The sequence below is a fragment of the Thunnus thynnus genome, chromosome 4 (assembly GCF_963924715.1).
Source record: "Thunnus thynnus chromosome 4, fThuThy2.1, whole genome shotgun sequence".
Taxonomy (NCBI): domain Eukaryota; kingdom Metazoa; phylum Chordata; class Actinopteri; order Scombriformes; family Scombridae; genus Thunnus; species Thunnus thynnus.
Window position 1 is genome coordinate 3,991,395 of NC_089520.1, and position 22,352 is coordinate 4,013,746.

General features: G+C 34.8%; 1 protein-coding gene across 1 annotated transcript in view; it reads right to left on the reverse strand.

Moving 5' to 3' along the window:
* The window catches only part of LOC137180919 (hemicentin-1-like), a 215,344-nt gene extending 193,238 nt beyond the window's left edge, over window positions 1–22,106 (reverse strand). Inside the window, exons 1-4 of the mRNA XM_067586224.1 lie at window positions 21,908–22,106; window positions 18,436–18,753; window positions 13,985–14,263; window positions 7,921–8,190 (exon numbers count right to left, since the gene is read on the reverse strand). Of these exons, the coding sequence (XP_067442325.1) occupies window positions 7,921–8,190; window positions 13,985–14,263; window positions 18,436–18,753; window positions 21,908–22,007 (967 nt within the window). The 5' untranslated portion in view covers window positions 22,008–22,106. The remainder of the gene's footprint in view (window positions 1–7,920; window positions 8,191–13,984; window positions 14,264–18,435; window positions 18,754–21,907) is intronic.
* Between the last annotated feature and the right edge of the window lie 246 nt (window positions 22,107–22,352).

Genomic DNA, 22,352 nt, shown 5'->3' on the forward strand with positions numbered 1-22,352 from the left:
CTCCTCCTGAGCAATACTTTACCTCCACACTGACATTTAATCTGTAGCTGTGTAATCTGACTGAAATAATGTACTTTGTACTTTTGGATATTTTCTTCCTGACAGGCAACAGTGTGTATACTGTACTTTTTATTTACATATCATCATGTCACTGAGTCTAAAAAGTTTCATTATACTGAGCGACATGAAATAAGAGTTTAGAAGTTGGGCTCCTTTATGGTTTAAGATGTCAAACATGAACCACAAACGTCACCAGTTTGAATCCAACCGAGGATCTTTGTTGATCCGCCACTAATATCACCATGTAAGAAATTAATTAAGAAAACAAAAACACTTTCAAGAATCCTTCCCTGAAAAGTTGAATCTATTAGCACAATAAACTTAGAGCTATATTCACCTTTTATCAGGCTGGTTAACTGTCTGTTTGTTAGAAGCAGTTTTAAATACAGTGGATCTGCTACATAGTTCGCTCAGAAGTCTTCATCAGAAACAGATGTTGTATGATGATCATCTTAAAATCCAGCCAATACAGTATCATCACTTTTGTTTCTCTTATCAAAGTTTGAACAGACAGAAACATCCAAATCAGTCACAACATACAGTTTGACATTTTTCATGTTTTATTCAAACATTTGAACAAAAATGATGAAGAATTGCCTGAAATAACATGATAACCTGCAAGTGCATCATCAGTAAACATGAACATACATGAACTTTCAGCATGATTCAAAGATCAGTCAACAGTTTATAGTTCAGTATGAAACTGTACCTGACTGATTCTGGCTGAGAACATTAAAAAATACAAATAAATAACACATGCTTGTTTAAAAAAAACAAACAATTTTATTTCAGTTTAGCTGCAAAATATTCACATTCAAAGCACAACAGCAGGCTTCAGTTCAGTGAACTCTTATATATTTCTTAATGCCCAAGTGTAGCAACTACTTTTCAAAAAAGGCCACTAAGAGACTCAGTAGGCTCCTATATGTGACACGTCCATTCAAAACCATCCTGAAGTCCAGATGACGTTTTACTGATGTTTTATTGAAAAAAATAAGCAAAAATGAAAGAGTCTGACAAGCAGCTGTTGCAAAAAAATATACAAAAAATGCAATCTGACTGAAATTAAAGTGATGAACAGACGATGGTGATGATTGTAATGATGGTGACGATCAACAGAAAATATCAGAGCTCTACCAACTCCCTTTGTCCAAAACTCCCACCACCACCTAAGTGAACAGGTAAATAATAGGAAACCACATCCATGTGTCAAGCAACGTAAGTGACACAATACGTGATGCCCAAGTCGATATATAAACAGAAAAAACAACATATTTTGGCTCCTACACCAAGTTTAACTCAGTGAGGATCTTTAAGGATGATAATATTTGCTAATGTACTGCATCTATATAGAACTTTTGTCCAAAGTGCTTCACAATTTTTCTCTCATTCATCTGTTAACACTCATAAACACACTGATGGCAGTGAGCTACCATGCAGGCTGCAGGCTGAGGACAGGAGCAGCAGGGACTGGACAGAGTTTGGTCCCTTTTTAACTCAGTTCACTTTAATTCTGTTGTATGTTGATTTTTATTTTCAGTGATTGTTTGATTATCCTGCTTTGCTTCCTCATTATCACATTTTTTATTTTTCATTCTGTTTAAGTCTTAAATCCAAAATGACTAATCACAAACTGTCTCAGGTAGTTTGATTGTGTTTCTATGCAGGTTCATGTAATTTATCTATGAACTATAATGTTCTCAACAACAGTCCAGTGGATGGTTTTATAGTTGTATTTCAGCTTGACATTAAACCATTTTATGAATGAGATCAATCTATTGTACATGGACAACAGAGCCTGAATAGAACTGAGATGTATAATGAGGTGATAATAAAACCATCAAAATACTAAAATAAAACAATAAAAACACAACAGAGGAACTACTCTCTGTTGCAGTTTATTAGGTACACAAGCTAAAACTGATGCAGTTTAATACAACAACCTGCAGTAATCTCATAACTTTATAGAAGGTTTAATGTTCAGCTTTTGCTAACTTTGTTTTCTAAAAGGTGTTAAATCAACTTTATGTTCATTTTGGAGGCTGTAGTTTGTTACACTGTTGACTCAATGAGTTGAAAACACCTCTCAGTATAAAACCCAATACAATTCAACAGCACCACAAACTAAAGCCTCCAAAATAACTCAAGTTGAGTCGACACCTCTGTCATACAGGTTCAACAAAAACTGAACATTAGAACCTTGATGAAGGCAGGATTTACTGCAGGCTTGTTGTATTAGACTGTATTAGTTTTCCATCAGAGTATTAAACACATACAGTTAATATAATTCTAATTAAAGGAAGGTTCAATGACAATCAGTTCTGTCAGCATTAAAAGGTAAATAATCTCTGCTGCCATCAGCCTGTTAACTCCAGTCTTTAAAAAAATTGCTCTTCATATGTTTGTTCTATTTTATTATGTGTTTTATATATTTGAATGCACTATTTTAGATTAACTATGTAACACCTGTTGAGGGACTGTGGATGAAAATCAGACTTTTGGTTAACTCAGCATATTTACAGCAATATTTATTAAAACGTATCACCAGACAGAACAGTGAAATTCTGCAAATGCCCAAATTAAATTCTATGACATTTTTGAACATTTAAAGATTAGTTTTGGACTTTTTCAAGTGTAACCTTTCATACCAGTGTTTGCTTTCTCTCAATTATTCCAACAAAATGTTTGTGAGGTTACTATAGTATGACTTAATCAGGTTAAATGTTTGGGATTGTGGTTATGAAAAAAACAAGTTTTAACGTCAGTAGCAGAAACTGTTCTGTTCTCTGTTTTGGGGCATTTCAGTGTTTTATATTTGATATCATGTTGTTGCTACACTGCCTCCTCCAGGTCCTGCTGCAGTCAGACAGGAAGTTTAATCTTTCAGTTAACAGCTTTATACAGTCATCTATTTCTATCTTTAAACCTAAAATCAGACCTCAACTTAAAAACAACTCTTTGGATAAATGAGAACTGGACAAAATGACCCAACTGCTCCAAAAATGTCTTCACTCTTTGGTCTAAAACTCAAACTGATCCTCACAAAAATCAAAATACAACAACACAAACACACTTCAGCAGCCAACTTCAAGGCAGGTGTCAATCTGGAAAACCTCCTGTTGATTATGTGGACTGGTTTCTTAAACTGCAGCACTTCTGTCTGCAGGAGAGAAAACACAATTATATTAAAGAAAATCCTGACTTTGGAAACACAAGTTCTCCAGTAAATAAACACATGAACTGCATTGTGTCCATTTAACTCATATATTTGAAATAAAACACATGAAAGACATAATTATCTTGTTACGGTGTGTTACTGTTTGTTTGTTTTTGTTTATGTGTTCTCCTTATAGAAAAGTTAAAACTGAGATTAATTAACTGCTGTTATGCACTGATTCAATACAAAAACATGGATGGAACTGAATAACATCTGAAAGTCTGTATGAATGGACAACTGGAAATAGACTCATGTATATTCTATATTTATCTTTAATTCAATCAATAATAGATGAATTTAGACTCCCTGGATATTTTATAGGGGCCAACAGAAGGATAAAAACAAATGTTAAAACAATAAACATGAGATATTTATAAAGAATCTGTTCATTATGATTATATTGATATATTATTAAACTTACCTTTCTTTATATTCAGTGTGATGCAACCCTTCCATTTGAGCACAGCTAGAAGAATAATACCAACAACAACAACAGTACCAAGAATTACAACAGCAACAATCCACCCAGTGGAGGAACCTGAAACAGATAAAAAGAAGTTAATGTAAGACTCAGAATGTAACTGTAAATCATGTACAGACATCATAACCTACACAAAGAGAACAACTAAAGGTGTGCATGCTCCTAAAATCTAAAATGATTGACAGATTAAAGCAGCAGTGAGATGACTCTCAGCAGACACAGTGATATTAGCATCGATCTTATGAGCAGTTTCCTCCTGCTCGGCTACACAGCTCAGAGGTTGGTTTTGGTCCCAGTAGTGAGGAGGGTCATGTTGTTGTAGCATCCTCCTGTTTCTGAGACGTGTTGATCCTCAGTAGGAAGGATGTTTCAATCACTGTCCTGTCGCTCCACTTTAGGCTTTTTACAGGTGACTTTTGCTACACTCCTGCCGTACCTGAGATCTGCACATGTGTGTGGAAATCTGTCCATAGTCCAGGTTTTCTACATCCTGAGCCGAGGATCACAAGTACAAGTCTATGATGGACTCTGGATTAACATCTTCACTTTATGATAGTTGTTGTCATCACTAGTATTGATAAACTTTGGTAAAACAAGATATTATCCAACCAGCTGAACATGCAGCTTAGAGGTTTATGTTTCACTGAGACATTAAGTAGCACTAGCTAGCTAACATAGCTAGCTGACTTACACTGCTGCAGCTAAACTGCAACAACTACTGTCCAGTAATGTCAAGATTTAAATCAACAGATGCTTCTGCCTGGTGGTGAGTCGACTCTACAGCTACTGAAGCACAATGACAGCAGAGTGATACAGTCTGGTATTATGCAGCAGGAGTCTGTTGAAGCTAAATACACTTTAACTCATGAAGAAAAAGTCATTTACATTCAGTTTATGACTAAATACTTCCAGATTCTTTTTCACATGTTCTATCTCATAAATATTTAGAGATTTCTGGACACATTCACATATTTTAGTTCACATGTTTACTGAGATACAGTTTTACTCTCCACACACATTTGCTAATAATACAGACCCATAAAATTCTCTTTTTAACCAACAAAAGCTCACAGCAGCATTTTGTGGTTCTCTGCTGCAGCCTCATGCTTACACAACATCTATTATTGGTTGAATTAGAAACATGATAATAAATAAGTTCTGCTTGTAATCAACCAACAGTCAGTTGTAATGAATGAAGAAAGTGTTTTGAAGCTTCATTTCTACAAACATGTTTGTCATGTCTAGTATTCTCACTGCAGCACAATGACTGAAGAGAAGATTTATTCATTTCAAGTTGACATTTTACAATAATCACTGCAGTTCCAAAGCCTATATGTGTCTTCATGGTATCATATTATTACCAGGATCTATCATTGGATATATTTACAGTTTGCTTCTAGTTTTTAGTTTGACTTCAGTTTCTAGTTCAAGGAAACATATTTTGCTCTTTGTGGTTTTCTGTTATTTATATACTGTTATCATGTTGGATGTTAAACATGCTCAAAGTTCCTAAACATCTGTTGCAGCGTCCAATCAGAATCAACCATCAACAATGTAAACATGGAAGTTATTGCAGCATCACGACCTGTAACACAACTTATGAAAATAAGATTCAAGCAGCCAAATGATAAACTGATGATAAACTAAACTGCTGATTCTTTGTAAAGGTTCAGCAGATATTACATGATTTTATTATTATTATTATTATTATTATTATTATGAAGGAATGTTTTAGTTTAGAATAGTTTTAGTGAGAGTGAAATATCAGATGATGCTACATATAAATACTTGTTATCAAATATTAAACATGTTTGTCAAAGGTACATAAACCTCTTATATTATCAGCTCTTCATTGTGTCAGAGAGAAATATTTGATCATGCTGCTGAACGGAAAATTGGCCATCAAATTTATTGTAATTCTTATTTTGCAACCAACAGACGCTGATGAAACATTTCACTGGAGTGTATTTATTTATATAAGAGCAGCATTTTATGTGAGTGACGGTAGATTAAATATTATAAACAATATTATAAAACACAGCCTGCATTGAATCAACATCTTTCTTAAAACAGTTACAACAAAAACCTGAATATTAAAACCTTCATGAAAGTGGAATTCATTACAAAACTCATCAGAGTTCATTAGTTTTAGTGAGGTGAACTTAATAAAGTGATTGAGTTTATATAAGTTGGTTTTCATTGTGATGGACAGTTTAGATTGATGCATTTATCTGTGTCAAAGTATCAAGAGACACACTGATCCAGTATATACTGGATTGATACCAGTTTAGATAAGTTATTAAAGTATTATTGGTTATTGCACAGACAAATCATCCTGTCATATGCACATTAAATACCATTTGTAGTATTTAATAGTAATACAATCTTTATAACCCTCTGGAACTATGTACCACTTTACCTCTGAACAAAGATAAAAACATGTAGGTATATGTCACTTGTAAGTGATGAATATTAGTCTGACCTTACACAAAGTAGAATGATCCAGTCAGTTTAACACACTGAGGTTTACTGACGTAAATATTTTTCTGAATAATATTCAGAACTTGCAGCACATACATGCAGATGTAGAGATCAGTCATTAAAATCAAGACTCACCAGAGTTGTTTTCAGCTGTTGTGTCTTTTAAGATGCCACCCAAAAGGAAAAAGGAAAACATGATTATTCTTGTGTGATATCAACATGACAGACAGGTAACACTTTGTTAACAGGTTTATTTAACAGAACTGATTGAAAAAATAAACCACAGCCTCAGATTTCACAAAGATCCTGCCTCCACATTCACATGACTGCACTCTGCTACATGAAATAACTTTAAACAGAAGAGAGAAGAAGCTGATCATCACAGTCTCTGACTTCTCTATGACGTGTATTTCAGTTGGAGCAGAGGATGTAAATGACATGTTCAACACAACACACAAACAGACGGAGACTGAATATGACTTTGTATGGTGTGTTTTTTAATCCTCACAGCACCACTAAGGGAGGTTTCTTTCTGGAGCAGCTTTGGGTTGCAGCCGACACAGATAAGAGCCACAGTGAGGTTCAACCTGTAGGAAGACGTTCTGGGATCAACTGAAAGAGGTTTTATTTCTGATAATCAAGACCGCTGGTGAGTCTGTGTCTGTTGGGAAAAGGGAGGTTCTGTTTGCTTAAAGCTTCAGAGACCGAGGTGCTGATTTACAGATTGTGTTCACATGTTTTCACTTATTAAGTCTCAAATTATCACCACTGAAGTACACATTCTATGTATTGTACTTTCACTTTATTTGATCTCATTTTTATCAATATTATCAAGTAGGTTTTATTTTCCCTTTTATGTTACATTAATGTTTTTTACATGTTTTTATGTTCTTTTCATGTGAAGCACTTGGTGCATTAATTTATTTTGTTGTAAATCACTTTGAGCTGCAGATGATACTATATAACATAAATAACTGACTCATTTAGTTTAATGTTATTATTGTCGTATCTTTTTTAAATGTAGTTTAACTTAAAGTGAATCACATCAATTTAATCTGTCAATTAAAATCTGTGATGTTGAGTGATTCATGTTATCGCTCATCATAGTTTAACAAGTGGAGTTCACCCACTATAACTCCAGTTTAACCAGTGTCAGGTCAAATAATGACCTGTTACCTCTTCTACTCACTCTAAGCCAGTGAGAGAAGAAGTGGTGACCAGATGTGATATAGTATATTATAGTGTGAGATGGAATAACTTGTGTTTTCATACTGTGAGTTTCAGACTGAACACAAAGGTCATTTGACTGCTGGAGTGTTTTTACAGTCTGTGTTTATTCAACACAAAAACTTAATGTACTGAACATACAGACGTTTACTATAACTGGCTGAGAATGTACACACTTACTGTGTGTGTGTGTGTGTGTGTGTGTGTGTGTGTGTCTTTGTTATTTCCTCCAGACTCTCTCACTCTCCCTCTTATCTCTGCACATTACTGAAGTGGAGTCACAGAGCTTCAGTGTAAGTGTGAAGTTTTCACTCAGTTTAAAATGTTTTCAACTTGCTTTGAGTTCATTCACTTTGTGTTCAGTCTGAGCACACATTGAAATTTATTCAGAACTAAAAACATGTTAATAATTAAAATCATTTGAATATTAAAATATGATTAAGAAGAAACTCACCATGGATATACACGTGTGTCTCAGCATAAATCTGATGTTTGATTTCCTCCTGCGTAGCAACACAGCGATAGTTGTCGGTCTTGGTCACAGTAGTTTGGAGGATGACGTCTCCTCTTTCTGTCACCTTTGGTTCTTTAGCATGAAGGATGTTTCCATCACTGTCCTGCCAGCGTAATTTAGGTTTTGGAGAAGCACCTCGAACTTCACACTGCAGCAGTGCCCAGTGCTTTGTTACATCAAGTGATGTGACATATGGCTTTGTAGCTGCACCTGTGAACAAAGTACAAAACAATAACTTTAGAACAACAAGAACAATTACAGGATCAGACATGAACTGTAATACTGGGATGTTTTGTTCAACCTGTCTCTGCTTGTATATGATCATATTTCAGAGGAAAAACAGAGAAACAGTGAAATAGAAAAGCACATCAGCCTTAACTACACATCTCAGGAATGTTTGATAGAACATATTTCAAACAAGTTTCAACTAAATATTTGGTAACTTATCACCACTGCAAACACTATTTCTGACTCATATCATGACAGAGACACATACAGTGAAGAAGTTTGGACAAAACTTGAATTTCTGTTCAGTTTCTTGAGCTACAAAAATAAAAATGAAATCAGGTGTAATTTGTTGTCTGAGATGTAGACAGTATTTTCTATCACACTAAAGTCATATAAACATTGTGTATAAAATATGAATCATAGGTTCTTGTAAAGCATGTTTGAGCCTTTGTGTTATCAGAGTTTAATTGTGTCAGTGAGAAACATTTGATCAACAGTCTCAAGCTGCCAGAATGAAAAACTGACCATCAGATTAGTTGTAGTTCTTCTTTAGTAGCCGACAGCAGCTGATCAAACATTTAACTGGAGGTTTTTATTTTCTCACACAGGAAGGAGAGCATTATTGTTTTAAACTAAAAACTACAGGTTTGTTCATATTTTATAATCTCAATTCCTCCTAAAACCTAAAATCCATTCAAATTAAGATTCAATTTTCATCAAATATTTTATATGAACCAAATGAAGCTCTAATGAGACAAGAGGTAAACCTACATTTTAATACCATATTCTTCATTTGTGTGTAAAGAGACACTTTACTGATGTCAAAGATGAGTTTACTGGTCATGAGGAGGACGACTCAGCCTGTTAAACTGTTGATCTGTGACTTCAAATTCTAATAATAAGCCTGTGTGAGGAACTGGAGGCATATTATTAAAAGTGAAAAGTTTTCTTATTACTTTAGTGAGACAGAAAGTATTGTATAGATCTCAGAAAGTAATATAAACTAGAAAAACAACTTTAAGTGGTGTCCAGACTTTTATTTTCAACAATATTGTCAAAACTGATATATAATGAAATAAAAACTGTAATGAAATATGAAACATTGAGTTTTCAAAGCCTGTTCACACCTCTTGTTTCATAAATTGTGTCAGTGAGAAATTTCTGGTCGACATTCTCATGATGCTCAGATCTCATATTCAGGTTGTGGCTACAGACACTGACACTAACGCTCAGATTAGCTGCAATTCTTCCATTTCAAAAAACAAAACTTGATTAACTATCAAGCTGGAATATACTGTAATTTGGAAAATGTTTAAGGAGAGTATGATCATTTATTTTTGATTTTTGATTTTTTTTTGTATCTAAACACTCTGCTCGTTCAATAATAAACCTACCAGTGTGATTATTGTGCTGAGAGAAACAGAAAGAGAGAGGTTGTTGTTTTATTTGCTGAGAAGATTATTTACACATTAATTCTGCTGTGAGGAAGCTGCCAGACAGCACTTAGAAATATACAAACACCTGACTGTAAATCACTGGTGTATAATCACATTATAATGTCATATAGTGTCGTCTGTGTTACAGTCTTGTGTTTATAACATACATACAGCTCCTATGATCCAGTGAATTAACCTACATACTTTAGTGAGCTGTGCAATGTAACATTAAAATAAACCACAAGTCAAATGTTGGTGAATGTGAGAAGTGAACATTTGTGAACTCCTGGTTTCAGGTCCAGACAGAGGAGGATGATTCTACTCAGATGGAAAAGTCAGAATGTAGAAAGGTTCCCTGTTGTTTTCATATTAATCTTCACTTTTATAATCACAACGTAATGCTGGATTTGAAGTTAGTTCTGCTTGTAATGAACCAACATCCAGCTGTTCCACAAGCAGTGAATGAAGCGTCAGGAAGTCACATGATCATCAACATGTTTGTCATCTACGAGCCTCACTGCAATAGATGAAGATAAAGTTTTACTATTTTTAAACCCAAAACCTTTTTGTATTAAATTAAAGCTCCTTAGTGAGCGTCAGTCTGTTTTAGTTCACTTGTGGTACATTCATTCTTCAGTTTCATAACCTTTTTGTATTTGTGACGAGTTTAATGATTTAAATCTGTAAATCACCACATGTGGTGTTTTGATGTTTGTCTTCAGGACTGAGTTGCATCAGCTGTTTGTCTTTTACTGGGTTTGTGTGTGAAATATTTACTAACTTCTTATTAACTTATTAGTTTCAGACTAGTGATTAACTGTAACAGGTTGAAACTTTAAAACATAATGAATATCTTTACTAGTAAAGTCCTTATTATTATCTTATTATTATTCATTTCAGCATCACAACTTATAATCAAACTTAAACCAAGACGAAGGCTGTTTCTGACATCACTTCCTGTTTACTATGTAGTGCACTATACTGACTGTCCACCATTTTATTTGAGTGTCTGAGTTTGTACATTAATCCATTTTTAATTATATTTTATATATTAATCTATTTTTTTCCACTTAAATTCTCACCAAGGAATAAAAAAGTAGAGTCCATGACACGTTCACTACTTTATGTTACAAATTCACAACACAAAGCTCCACATTTTATAAATGTGAAAATTACCACTGTGAGACTCTACAGCTGTCAGTGATGAAGATAAATGATGATGATGAGTGAAATCAGTTTATTACTATTTATGGATGTAAAGGGAATATTGAATGAGTGAATGAGGAAGTGATTTCAGACACAGACGAAGAGTCTAAGAGCTAAATGCTAAAAATGACAACGCTAACATGATGATGTTTATCAGGTTGACATGTTAGTTTGTTAGCATGTTAGCATGCTAGCATTTGCTAATCAGTGCTAAACAGCTGAGGCTGATGGGAACGTCATTAGTTTTTCAGGTATTTTTGCTTGAACCAAATTATTTGACAAGTTAAATTTGGACCTGATGTTGGTGATAAATGAAAACTCAAAGAATCATCATATTTATTATGATTCATCCTGACGGGACATGAATGAATCCATCCAATAGTTTTTGAGATATTTCAGTTTGGACAAAGAGATGGACCAATCAGCACTGCCTTCCAAGAGCCACGACACCAGTGTGGCTAAAAATAAGCTTCAGGAGGCCAAGTGATAGAAAACTTAACTATTAATACTTTGTAAGATACAGTTTGTGTATTTCTTTATTGTGTGTGTGAATAATATTTATTTATGTAATTTAAAATGAGAGGAAAATAACACAACTAATGAACATTAATGAGTAATTTATTTATTAACAATATTTAGCATAAATCACATTGATGTCTTTAACATTCAGACATATTGAACTGGAACAGAGCTGGTTAGAATCTGTGATGATGATGATTCAGTTTATTATTATTATCACTCTTCACAGTCTGACAACAAGTGGAGCTTGTTACTGTAACTCTAAACTACAACACTTTACATTGTTGTCAGATAAATATTTTGACTGTTATTTATTACGTCTTGAACTATATTGTCCATTCTGTTGTAGGCTGGTTGTGTCATTAGGTGTAAATATTTCATGAGAACTAGTTTTTGTGGTTTAACTTCAGTGATGAATAAATCTCTACTGGAACCAGTTCTGTTATAACTGGTCACATTAAGTCTGAACTTAGAACCAGCTGCAGCAGCCGACTACAGGAAACTAATCTTAACATGACTGACTGAAAACAGACACAGTTCAGACAGCTGGTGGATCTACACTGAAGTTCTTGTTCTGTGTCGTCATCTCAACTTGCAATAAATCTATAAACATCTGGAGAAACCACAATCTCATGTTACGCTTTTATTTGCAGATTTTTCCTCTGCTTTTAATAAAATGCAGCCACATATTTTAATAGACCAGCTCTCATCTTATTTTAAATTACCTGATCGGTTCTTATTATTGCTTTTAAACTTCTTAACTGACAGGAAACAGAGTGTTCTAGTTAATGGCATTATGTCCAATCCACTGGCTTCAAACATAGGTTCACCCCAGGGTTGTGTTTTGTCACCCCTTCTCTTTATCCTGTACACAGATAGCTGTAGGTCTCATAGAGAGGGCAGCTATCTGGTGAAATTTTCCAATGATAAGGTACTTCTGTCTCTTCTTCAAGGCTCAGAGTCTGACCATGGTAGTGTCCTCCCTGACTTTGTCAGTTGGTGTGATGAAAACTTCCTAGACCTTAATGTGTCGAAAACAAAAGAACTTGTTATTGATTTTAGGAGGAACTGTGGAAAACCAAAAGTAAGTATTATCCATAGTGACAATGTTGAGATTGTTGACACATACAAGTATTTAGGAACTGTGTTCGACTCTAAACTGAAGTTTGATGTTAACACAGAGTATTGTGAAGCGAGGCCAACAGAGGATTCACCTGCTAAAGAAGTTAAATTCTTTTAATGTGTACAAGGAAATTTTATATATTGTCTATCAGTCTTTTATTGAAAGTATCTTAATGTTTTCTTTTATTTGTTGGTTAAGGCGTCTCTCTGTCAAGGACAAGAACTGCCTCTACAATATTGTGAGGGTCTGTTCTAAGATAATTGGTATCCAGCAAAGAGACTTGCATTCTCTGTGGGAGAGGCAGGTGGTCAAAAAAAGCATGGGGAATAATTTCCCAATCTGACCACATCCTGTCCTCCGACTTCATTTTAATGCCCTCAGACCGTCATTTTACAGCACCACTTGTGAAGACAAATCGTCTTTCCAAATCTTTCATTCCTTCTGCCATCAGGCTGTTAAACTTTGATAACAGTATGATGGAATGGAATGAATAATATTTCCACACTTGTGGAGTTTTACTGTCTTAACTAATCATTTTGGGGCTTGTTATTGCTTGGACTAGGATTTTACTTATTTATTATGTATTTATTGTTCATTTATTTACATGTCTATGAGTACCTGTGTACTGACTGTCTCTGGCATAGATCTGTCTGCTTTTTGTTTGATTGTTTTTTGTTTTCTTATGCATGGTCTGGGTACACTGCCGAATTGAATTGCCCTTTCAGGATAAATAAAGTTGTCTGAATTTGAATCTGAATCTGAGCATCAACTGTAGAAAAAAGGGGCTCAGATTTAGGAATATTATTGGATATCAACATGGGGTTATTTTCTGTATGTGAGGAACAGTTTTAGTGTTGAGAAATTCTCTGACATTCAGAACCAAATTTGATACATAATAATTCAATCATCAGCTTCTGAGAATCAATAAGCATGTGTGTACAACATGTTGCACTTCACTTCTCAATGATCAAACTTTCTGTCCTCAAACTTTTTCTCTGAAACTCTTCACAAAAGTCATAAATATAATAATCAGCATATAACTGTGTATCATGTACAGCACATGCAGTTGTCATGTATGATCATTAATGTACAGTCACATCCCACATAAAGAACATTAATAATGATGCATTCAGAGTGAACAAAGTCAACATTTGACTCAATTAATTTCTGTGAATTTGACTGTAGGAGTGTTTTTGCAGTCTGGTGTTACTGGTAACTGTTCAGACTGATCTCAGAATGAGTTATTAATTATTTTACTCCAGATCCTCTCATTGATCCTCTTATCACTATTGATTAATGAAGTGAAGTCACAGAGCTTCAGTATAAGTGTGAATTTTTCACTCAGTTTTGAAACAATTTCAATTTGCACAAATGTGTTTTCATCCCAATTTGCAGTTTTGAGCTTTGCATTCAGTCTGAACACATTTAAAAATAATAACACATGAAAAATGTAAGTTATTTAAAGAATAAAATATGCCTTTAAAAAACTCACCTCTGATAGGAACATATGTCTCTGCATAAATCTGATGGTAGATTTCCTTCTGTGTGGCTACACAGCGGAAGCGGCCGGCTTTGTTCACAGTAGTTTGGAGGATGATGTTGTAGCGGCCATCGTTTTCAGAAACCTGTGTCTTCTCAGCAGGAAGGATGTTTCCATCACTGTCCTTCCACTCTACCTCAGGTTTTGGAAAAGCACCTTGAACTTCACACTGCAGCAGCACCCCATCCTTTGTTTCATTAAGTGTTGTGATGTATGGCTTGGGAGCTGCACCTGTAAACATAGTATAAATAACAGCTTATGAAGAACAATTAATAATTAATTTGAGAGAAAAACACAGAGGGAAAGAGAGAAATAGAGAAGCACAATAACATCCCATCATGTTTAAACATCATGTTTTAACATTCAGGTCATTTACAAAATTCAGATACAAAATATCTTGTTTATCATTGTGTCACTGAGAAATGTTTGATCAACAGTCTCTTACTATCAGAAATGGAAAATTGATCATTAAATGTGTTCCAATTATTTCTTGGTCACCAACAGAAGCTGATGAACGATTTCACTGATGAGTATTTTATTTTCACCAAAAATAAAAGGAGCATTTTATATCATAGAAGGTAGACTAAATATTAGAAACACCTCTCAGAATAATATACTACAATTAGAGCTGCAACGATTAGTCGATTAATTCAATAGTCAACTGACAGAAAATTAATCTCAACTATTTTGAGAACTAATTAATCTATTAAAATAATTTTTAAGGAAAAAATATAAACAAACATTCTCTGATTCCAGATTCTCAAATGTGAATATTTTCTCATGTTTTTAGTCTTCTATGACAGTAAACTGAATATTTTTGGGTTGTGGAAAAAACAAGACATTTTAGGACTCACCTTGGGCTTTGGGAAACAGTGATTGACATTTTTCAGAATTTTATAGGCCAAATGATTAATCAAAAAAATAATCAAATAACCATTTATTTTCACTATTGATTAATCTTATGATTATTTTCTTGATTAACGAAATATGTTGATCACTGTTTGCTGAAGCCCAAGGTGACGTCCTAAAATGTCTTATTTTGTCCTGACCAACAACCCAAAGATATTCAGATTACTGTCATAGAGGACTAGTGAAGCCAGAAAATATTCACATTTGAGAAGCTTGAAACAATTTTCTTTAAAAATGACTCAAAACGATTATCAATATAGTTGGCAATGAATTATTCAACTAATCAATTAATTAACTAATCGTTGCAGCTCTAGTAGCTTGTGATGTGGTTTTCCATTGAACTGGACAGCTGCATCCACTTAGGACAATGTCTCATTGTCTCATCAATCATTTAAGATACACAGAGATAAATTGGACTGATTTTGATACAGATTATTTCAGGATTATTAAAATATAGAGCAGTGCCTACACGTGATCAATGCAACTTCAACATCATCTTTATTTGCTATCATTATATACGTCTAACAAGGAAAATGTGGACAAATCAAACAGATGTTCGTGTTTAAACGTGTCCACGTGCACCTGAGTCTAACCTTAGTCTAACTTGACATTCAAGTGAGGTCTATCTGTAAACCTAATTGTCTCAGAAGTAAACATTTACAGTTTTTTAAATGACACTCAGACCTGTGGAGCCAAAGTTACAGCACATGGAGATGTACAGGTCAGTGACGTCATCACAATCAGGACTCACCTGTGATGTTTTCAGGTGTTCTGTCTTTTAACCTTTTAAAGCGCAGAGGTTGCATGCGACCCGAGATTTACATGTAAAAATAGTAAATAAATATACTACATATGTTCATGTTGACTGTACATCTCAGTACACACGTAATATGACTCGTTGAAAGCTTAAATGTTCGTTTTTTCAACCGATGTAAGCGTCTAAATTTAGGATTTACGACATAAAAACAGCAGCGTCACACTTTACGGCAGCTGGCAGTTAGTAATTTACCTGCTAACCTGTCTCACCGCAGTTAAAAGGCTTTTATCGGCTTAATAACAGACATTCATAAACTAACGAAGGCTCGTTTTAAAGAACAAAAATCCACCGATTAAATCCAGCTCGTATAAATTCAAGCGAAAGTAAAAATAACCTGAATAAACGTGAATTATTTCCTTCGTCCGGTTTTAGTGCAGCTCGACAAACTTCCGAAACAACGACATTTTGGTCAATTTAACGGATCAATGACAGATTTGACCAATGATGTTCAGTATCAGTGAGATCAGTAAACGCCCAGCAACAAAACTAACCAATCCGCATCTTGCTGCGAACTAAAGTGACGAACTTTCAAGACTTTTAACTCCATCAACCAATCAGAGGAGCGCATCCTTACGCGAGCTCAACATGTGTTTGATTGACAGCTGCTTTCATCCAATGGAAACTCTGCACCGTGAAAACATTCTAAGTTTGTAGCTATTAAAATTACCTGCCGAACCACATATGGAAGTTAATGTAGTTGGACTTTCTGTGGTGCTGAGACACCCACACAAGAGAGAAACTGTTTTATCTGTGAAAGGAGACATGATTCAATGATAATAAATATGTAAATTTTTCTCTAAATGTTAAGAACTTCTCTATATAGTCAAATTTAACATTTAGGGAGATTTTTCAGCATCATGAAAGATATTTATCATCATTATTTATTAACTTTAAAGAGGTTTTAGAGAGCTCTGTAGCCATCTGCTGGAGATGCTCATTACTGCTCTTTCTGAAATATCTCAGAGCCGCTTCTGTCTATTAACCTGAAATTTGGTCCAGATACTGTAGACATGTTGATGGAAATATCCTGTGAATTTCAGCCTGGTAGTCCTTATTATGACTGGTGTACCTTTTTCAAATTATTTAGTGAAAGAAAAGAACAGTAAGGCCTCTATGCTCTCCTGTGTTTGATCCTCCACCGATTTATCTATGTTAGAGCAGGAAATAAGACTAACAAACAACACAAAACCTCATAGATTTTGCTTTGCAGTGATACAAAGGACACAAATTAGTTCTTCCTGGTCTTTGGGTTGTAAACTATGAAAGATGAGATTTATAAACAGGTGCAGATGCACATAAGTGTAATAAGCCCTAAGAGGTTAATTTATAGCGCTCTGGGTCAGGATCTAAAATGGAAAACACAAAATAATTATGTCAGAATTATGTCAACATGCAAAAAATGCCAGAAATGTGATATTGCAAACAAAACCTGAGACCTTTCCACCTATTTACTGAATACATATATAAGTTATCAGGCTCACTAAGGCTAGCATTGTTGGTTGAATAAATTGCTCTCACACAGCTCATCAGTCATATAAAAGGCTTTGTAACAAACCACATGCATGGCTTATCTTAAAGAAGAAAGAAATAAGTGGCCTATACAATTATTTTCTACATTATTCTTATCTCATTATCATGGCACTGATTGATAAATAATTATTAACATGTTACTTTAGCTGCATTAAGTGTGTTGATAATTGATGGCTACATCAAATCTGTGGAGAATCCTGACATATAACCTCACCACATCAAGAGCAGATCATCATATTTAAACTGAGAGAAGATTAAAGTATTGTAAAAACATCTTCAAGATACACCACACATCCACTAGCTGAAGAAGAGGGAAATTTGATTTTTTTTTTTCTTTATTACAACGAAGGTGAAATGTAAGCAGTTAAACAGACATCAGATGGGGAGAGTGTGGATCATTTGATATAGATCATTCACATATTGGGCAATGGTCTGTAAGGTGTTACAACAAATACTAAGATATGATGTCTCTATCAGTTGTATGGTGCTCTATCTCTGAAGGAAGTGCAATGGTAAGTGACATAAAATACTGCTAATATCAAGTTAAAAGAGGAGTTGTTGAAGAAATCTTATAATGAAAAAACTGACACATTTCTTCAGATTATAAGAAGCACAACTGGCGGAAAAATGGTGAAAGGAGCCAGACTCAAACATATAATACATACTGTATATGTAAACATATAATAACTGTTTGTTTTGTTTCATCTTTGTTAAACAACAGTATAACTAACCTTTCCCCCCTTAATATGATATTATTACAGTTATATATATATATACACATATGTATGTGTGTGTGTGTGTGCATATATATACATATATATATATGTGTGTGTGTGTGTGTGTGTGTGTGTGTGTGTGTGTGTGTGTGTGTGTGTGTGTGTGTGTGTGTATGTGTGTGTGTGTATTTCCCTGTCACACACATAATACTTACTTGGTTAAAATAAATAGGGAGAAAGAGAAACACATGAGAAGCAGAAGGATAAGTTTCTTTGGTCCCTATCACATCGTGGTTGTTTAATTACTAATCAGCAAATATAACTATCAACCTTTTCACAACAAGGTGGTGAAAAGGCTCTTGACTGGAGTCCATTTATTAAGTCTAAACCAGTCGCATCAGTGTTTAAAACTGTTTTATAGTAATACTCACCTACAAAAAGTGTAATGTAGGACATTTGTTTTCCTGGGAAATTACATGTGTAAGTTCCATTGTCAGCCATCTTAGTATTTTGGACTTTTATGGAGGCGTTGCCGTACTTCAAGTCATTTTCAAAATGAAAAACCCGTCCTTTAAACTGCTCATCTTGACCTGAACGACCCTTGTTGTAATGACTGCCTGCATCATAGAAGAAAACCTCCTTCTGACCATCTTTCTTCCAGTCAAATACCATTTTCTCAATGTTCTCCTTGGTGCTGAGGGAACAGGGTAAAATGGCAGCTCCTCCTTCTTTCACGGCTACACTGACGCCTGAAAGATAAAACATAAAGTCAGATAACACATTTACATGTGTCACCTCAGTTACTCTGAAGCACCAGTTTACCAGCAGTTTAGTCAGTAGTCAGATTACAGTGACCTCAACACACTGCAACTGAAAAATTACACAACAACCCGCAATGGTAAGTTGAAAAACTTGAACCCTCATCAAATCAGATGCGGCAGATCTACACACACATGTACATACAGCAATCACTAACAAACATGTAAAGAGAAAAAAAAACAAAAAAGACCTGAGAGGAGTGTAGCATTGCATTGAAATACAAACAAGATCAGGCAGAGTACAGAGACGTGGTGGACCTCTTTGTGGTGTGGTGTGGGCATAACCACCTGCTCCTGAATGTGGCCAAGACCAAGGAGGTGGTGGTGGATTTTAGGAGGAACATGGCTAGGATAAATACCATTAAAATATTTGGAGAGGGGGTAGAGGTGATGGAGGGATACAGATACCTGGACTGACTCTACTTCTTAAGGAAGCTTAAGTCCTTTAATGTGTGAAGCAAGATGTTGTAAATCTTCTACCAGTCTGTTGTGGCAGGTGCAATATTCATTGCTGCTATCTGCTGGAGCAGCAGCATCAGATCCAGGGACACTAACAAACTGAACAAACTAATCAGAACGGCTGGCTCTGTGCGGGAACTCCTCTGGATACACTGGAGCTCGTTGTGGAGAGGAGGATGCTGCACAAACTGTTAAACATCATGGAGAACTTCAGCTCCTCTGTGACAAAGAATGTTACAAGAAGTCATTCCTGCCAACCTCCATCAGACTATACAATGACTCTCTGTGTCGAGAGAGGAGACTCCTCCTCTGACAGTGAGGACAGACTGCTCAACTGGACTTTTATTTTATCAGATTATCCATCACATCTGTTATATTTCAGATTCATATTTTGATAGTCTTTAAAGTAGTCTGTACTGTTATATATGTGTATATAAATTGTGTAAATTCAAGTTTCAAGGTACATTTAATTCTAGCATATTCTGTATCCACCTGACTTGCACTAATGTGCAGGGTACTATACTATAGTATATTAACATAACTTAACAGTGTATACTCAGTAAATAGTATATTACAGTTATGGTTATATTGATTTGATTTATTGATTGGGATCCATCAGATATTTGAGTTAGTCTATTTATTTAATATATATAATTTAGCCTTTAATTGTATTTCTTTCTTTCTATCTTTCTTTTACTTTATTGTTTTTGTATTTTGATCCATGTCAAGTGGTTTCTGTAGCACTTCAGTTTCCCTTTTTATAGTTGCTGTAGGAAAACAATTATTAATTTACATTTACATTCACCTCCAGTTTGATCCGTTGGAAGTGTTACAGAAATGCTTCTCTATCTGAGGCTAATGTTGCTGCATGTCTGCTGGATGTGTAAATAGGCAACTGTTTGTTTACATGTTTGTGATAAAGTGAAAATATGTAGATGTTTTTTCAGCTTGTTCCACTGCCCCCGAGTGGGCAAAAAACAAACAAACAAAAACTATTAATAAGGTTTCACAGTGCTTCTCTCCAGTAGAAACTAAACAAAATATAGTAAACCACAAATCACTTGTATGTGAAACAGTTCGACATTATGATCAAATAATATGATCAAAACACTGATCATTTTTATCAGACTATCTCTGTCTCCACACACAGATTATTATAACCACACAAACCTTGAAATGTATTTCTACCTTAAAAATGAGAGAGCACGAGACGGAGAAAGAAGAGGAGAGGGACTAAACAAAGTGAAACTTATTTAAACTAAGTCATAAAGCCTAATGAATAAAAATAAATCATAATAAACATCTAAACCAGCAGTGAGTAGCTCTGCTAATTTGAAAAAAATAGAAATTATAATTTGGTGAAAAAAACATATGAACATTTAGTGTAGGAGGGACCCACACATAGGATTACAGATTGGAGTGATCTTCACATTTTTTTTTGTCAAAATACTCAATTAACTACAAGCTACATTAAATACCTCCCATTTGCCTGAGTCACCTGAACACCTGCTGACATTGTAAATTTATTTAAAAACTACTCAGCAAGATCACATGAAGATTAAATGCTGTTTGTTTTTCTGTTTAATTTGTGGTTGTTACTTTCTTTGTTTTGTCCTTTTGTCTCTTAATGTAAAGAATTATAAAAGAAAGGAAAAGAGAAATGATTTAAATACAGCTGCAACAATTAGTTCGATTGGTCAGTCCACAAAAAATTAATCGCTAATGATTTTGATAATCGATTAATCATCCTGAATATTTAATTTAATTTAATTAATGTGAATATTTTCTACTTTCCCTGGTCATCTATGACAGTAAACTGAATATCTTTGGGTTGTGGACTTCCAGCTTTTGGAAACAGTGACATTGACTTTTTTCACCATTTTCTGATACTTTTTGAAGCAAACAACTGATTGAATAATCAAGAAAATAATCAACAGATTAATAGATCACGAAATAATCGTTAGTTGCAGCTCTAGATTTGAATAACCTGTGAGTTCATGTCAGTATTCATACACTGCTTTGGTTGTATGTGAATATAGTCATGATGACAGTGAAGCGGAAAACGGGACTATACATCATGAAACGACTTTCTTCACTTCTTATTTTACTTCAGCTTTTTTTTTTTTTTTTTAAACCGCTTGAAATATCGAGTACACACATTTTAAATGCTATCATTAATATCAGCATCAGTGTTGCAGCTATCAGTCAGGTTTGGCTCATGACAGGATGGAGACGACACCCTACACATCCACAGCAGACGTGACGTCACACCTAAAATTATTAACCCCCTCTTATAACAGTATGACAGCTCCTAAATTATGATAAACATCTAAACTCTGAGCAGGTTTATTATAAGACTGTAAATCACATCACATCACCTGTGTTGTGATGTTTTAACACTGATCTGTGATCATTATTAGGATACATATTAATATACTGATTATTAAGATCAGATACTTGCTGATGTCACAGTTGCAGGTGATGACGTCATCTACCCGCTTAACTATGCAGTCATTTTTATTCTGCATGGTTCCGGACTCCAGCATTTATTTACACATTTTAAATAAAATACAATTAATAAACATAATTCAGTCTGATTATCAGTGGAAGTGATTCGTTTTCTTACCGTTTTCATCAGCAAACGTTGTTCCAGACCAAGTCAGGAGAGAAACACACACGAGAGGAAGAAGCTCCATAGTTGTCTTTGTCACCTGGAGATGAAGCATCACTTTGACATCTCTATATAACGAAGCTTTAGCCACTCCTGACAGCGTCACTGCTTCATCCACAAACACTTTCGGTTTCTCGGCTTCACCACCAGCTGCACATCCGGAACAGGCCTTTCACAATAAAAGCGTCATCTCCACATACTGTGTATCAGTGGTGGGCAAACAGCGGTCCGCGGACCAAATCTGGCCCTCCAACAGAAATATCTGGCACAATATAGTGGCACATTTTGGAGCCGAAAGTTCAGTGTGTCACTGTTTCTTCCCACAGTTTAGAAAATACCTGTGAATAATAGCCGAGTACTGAGATGTAAAAGAAAAAGAAGTAAAAGGTCCTGAAATCCA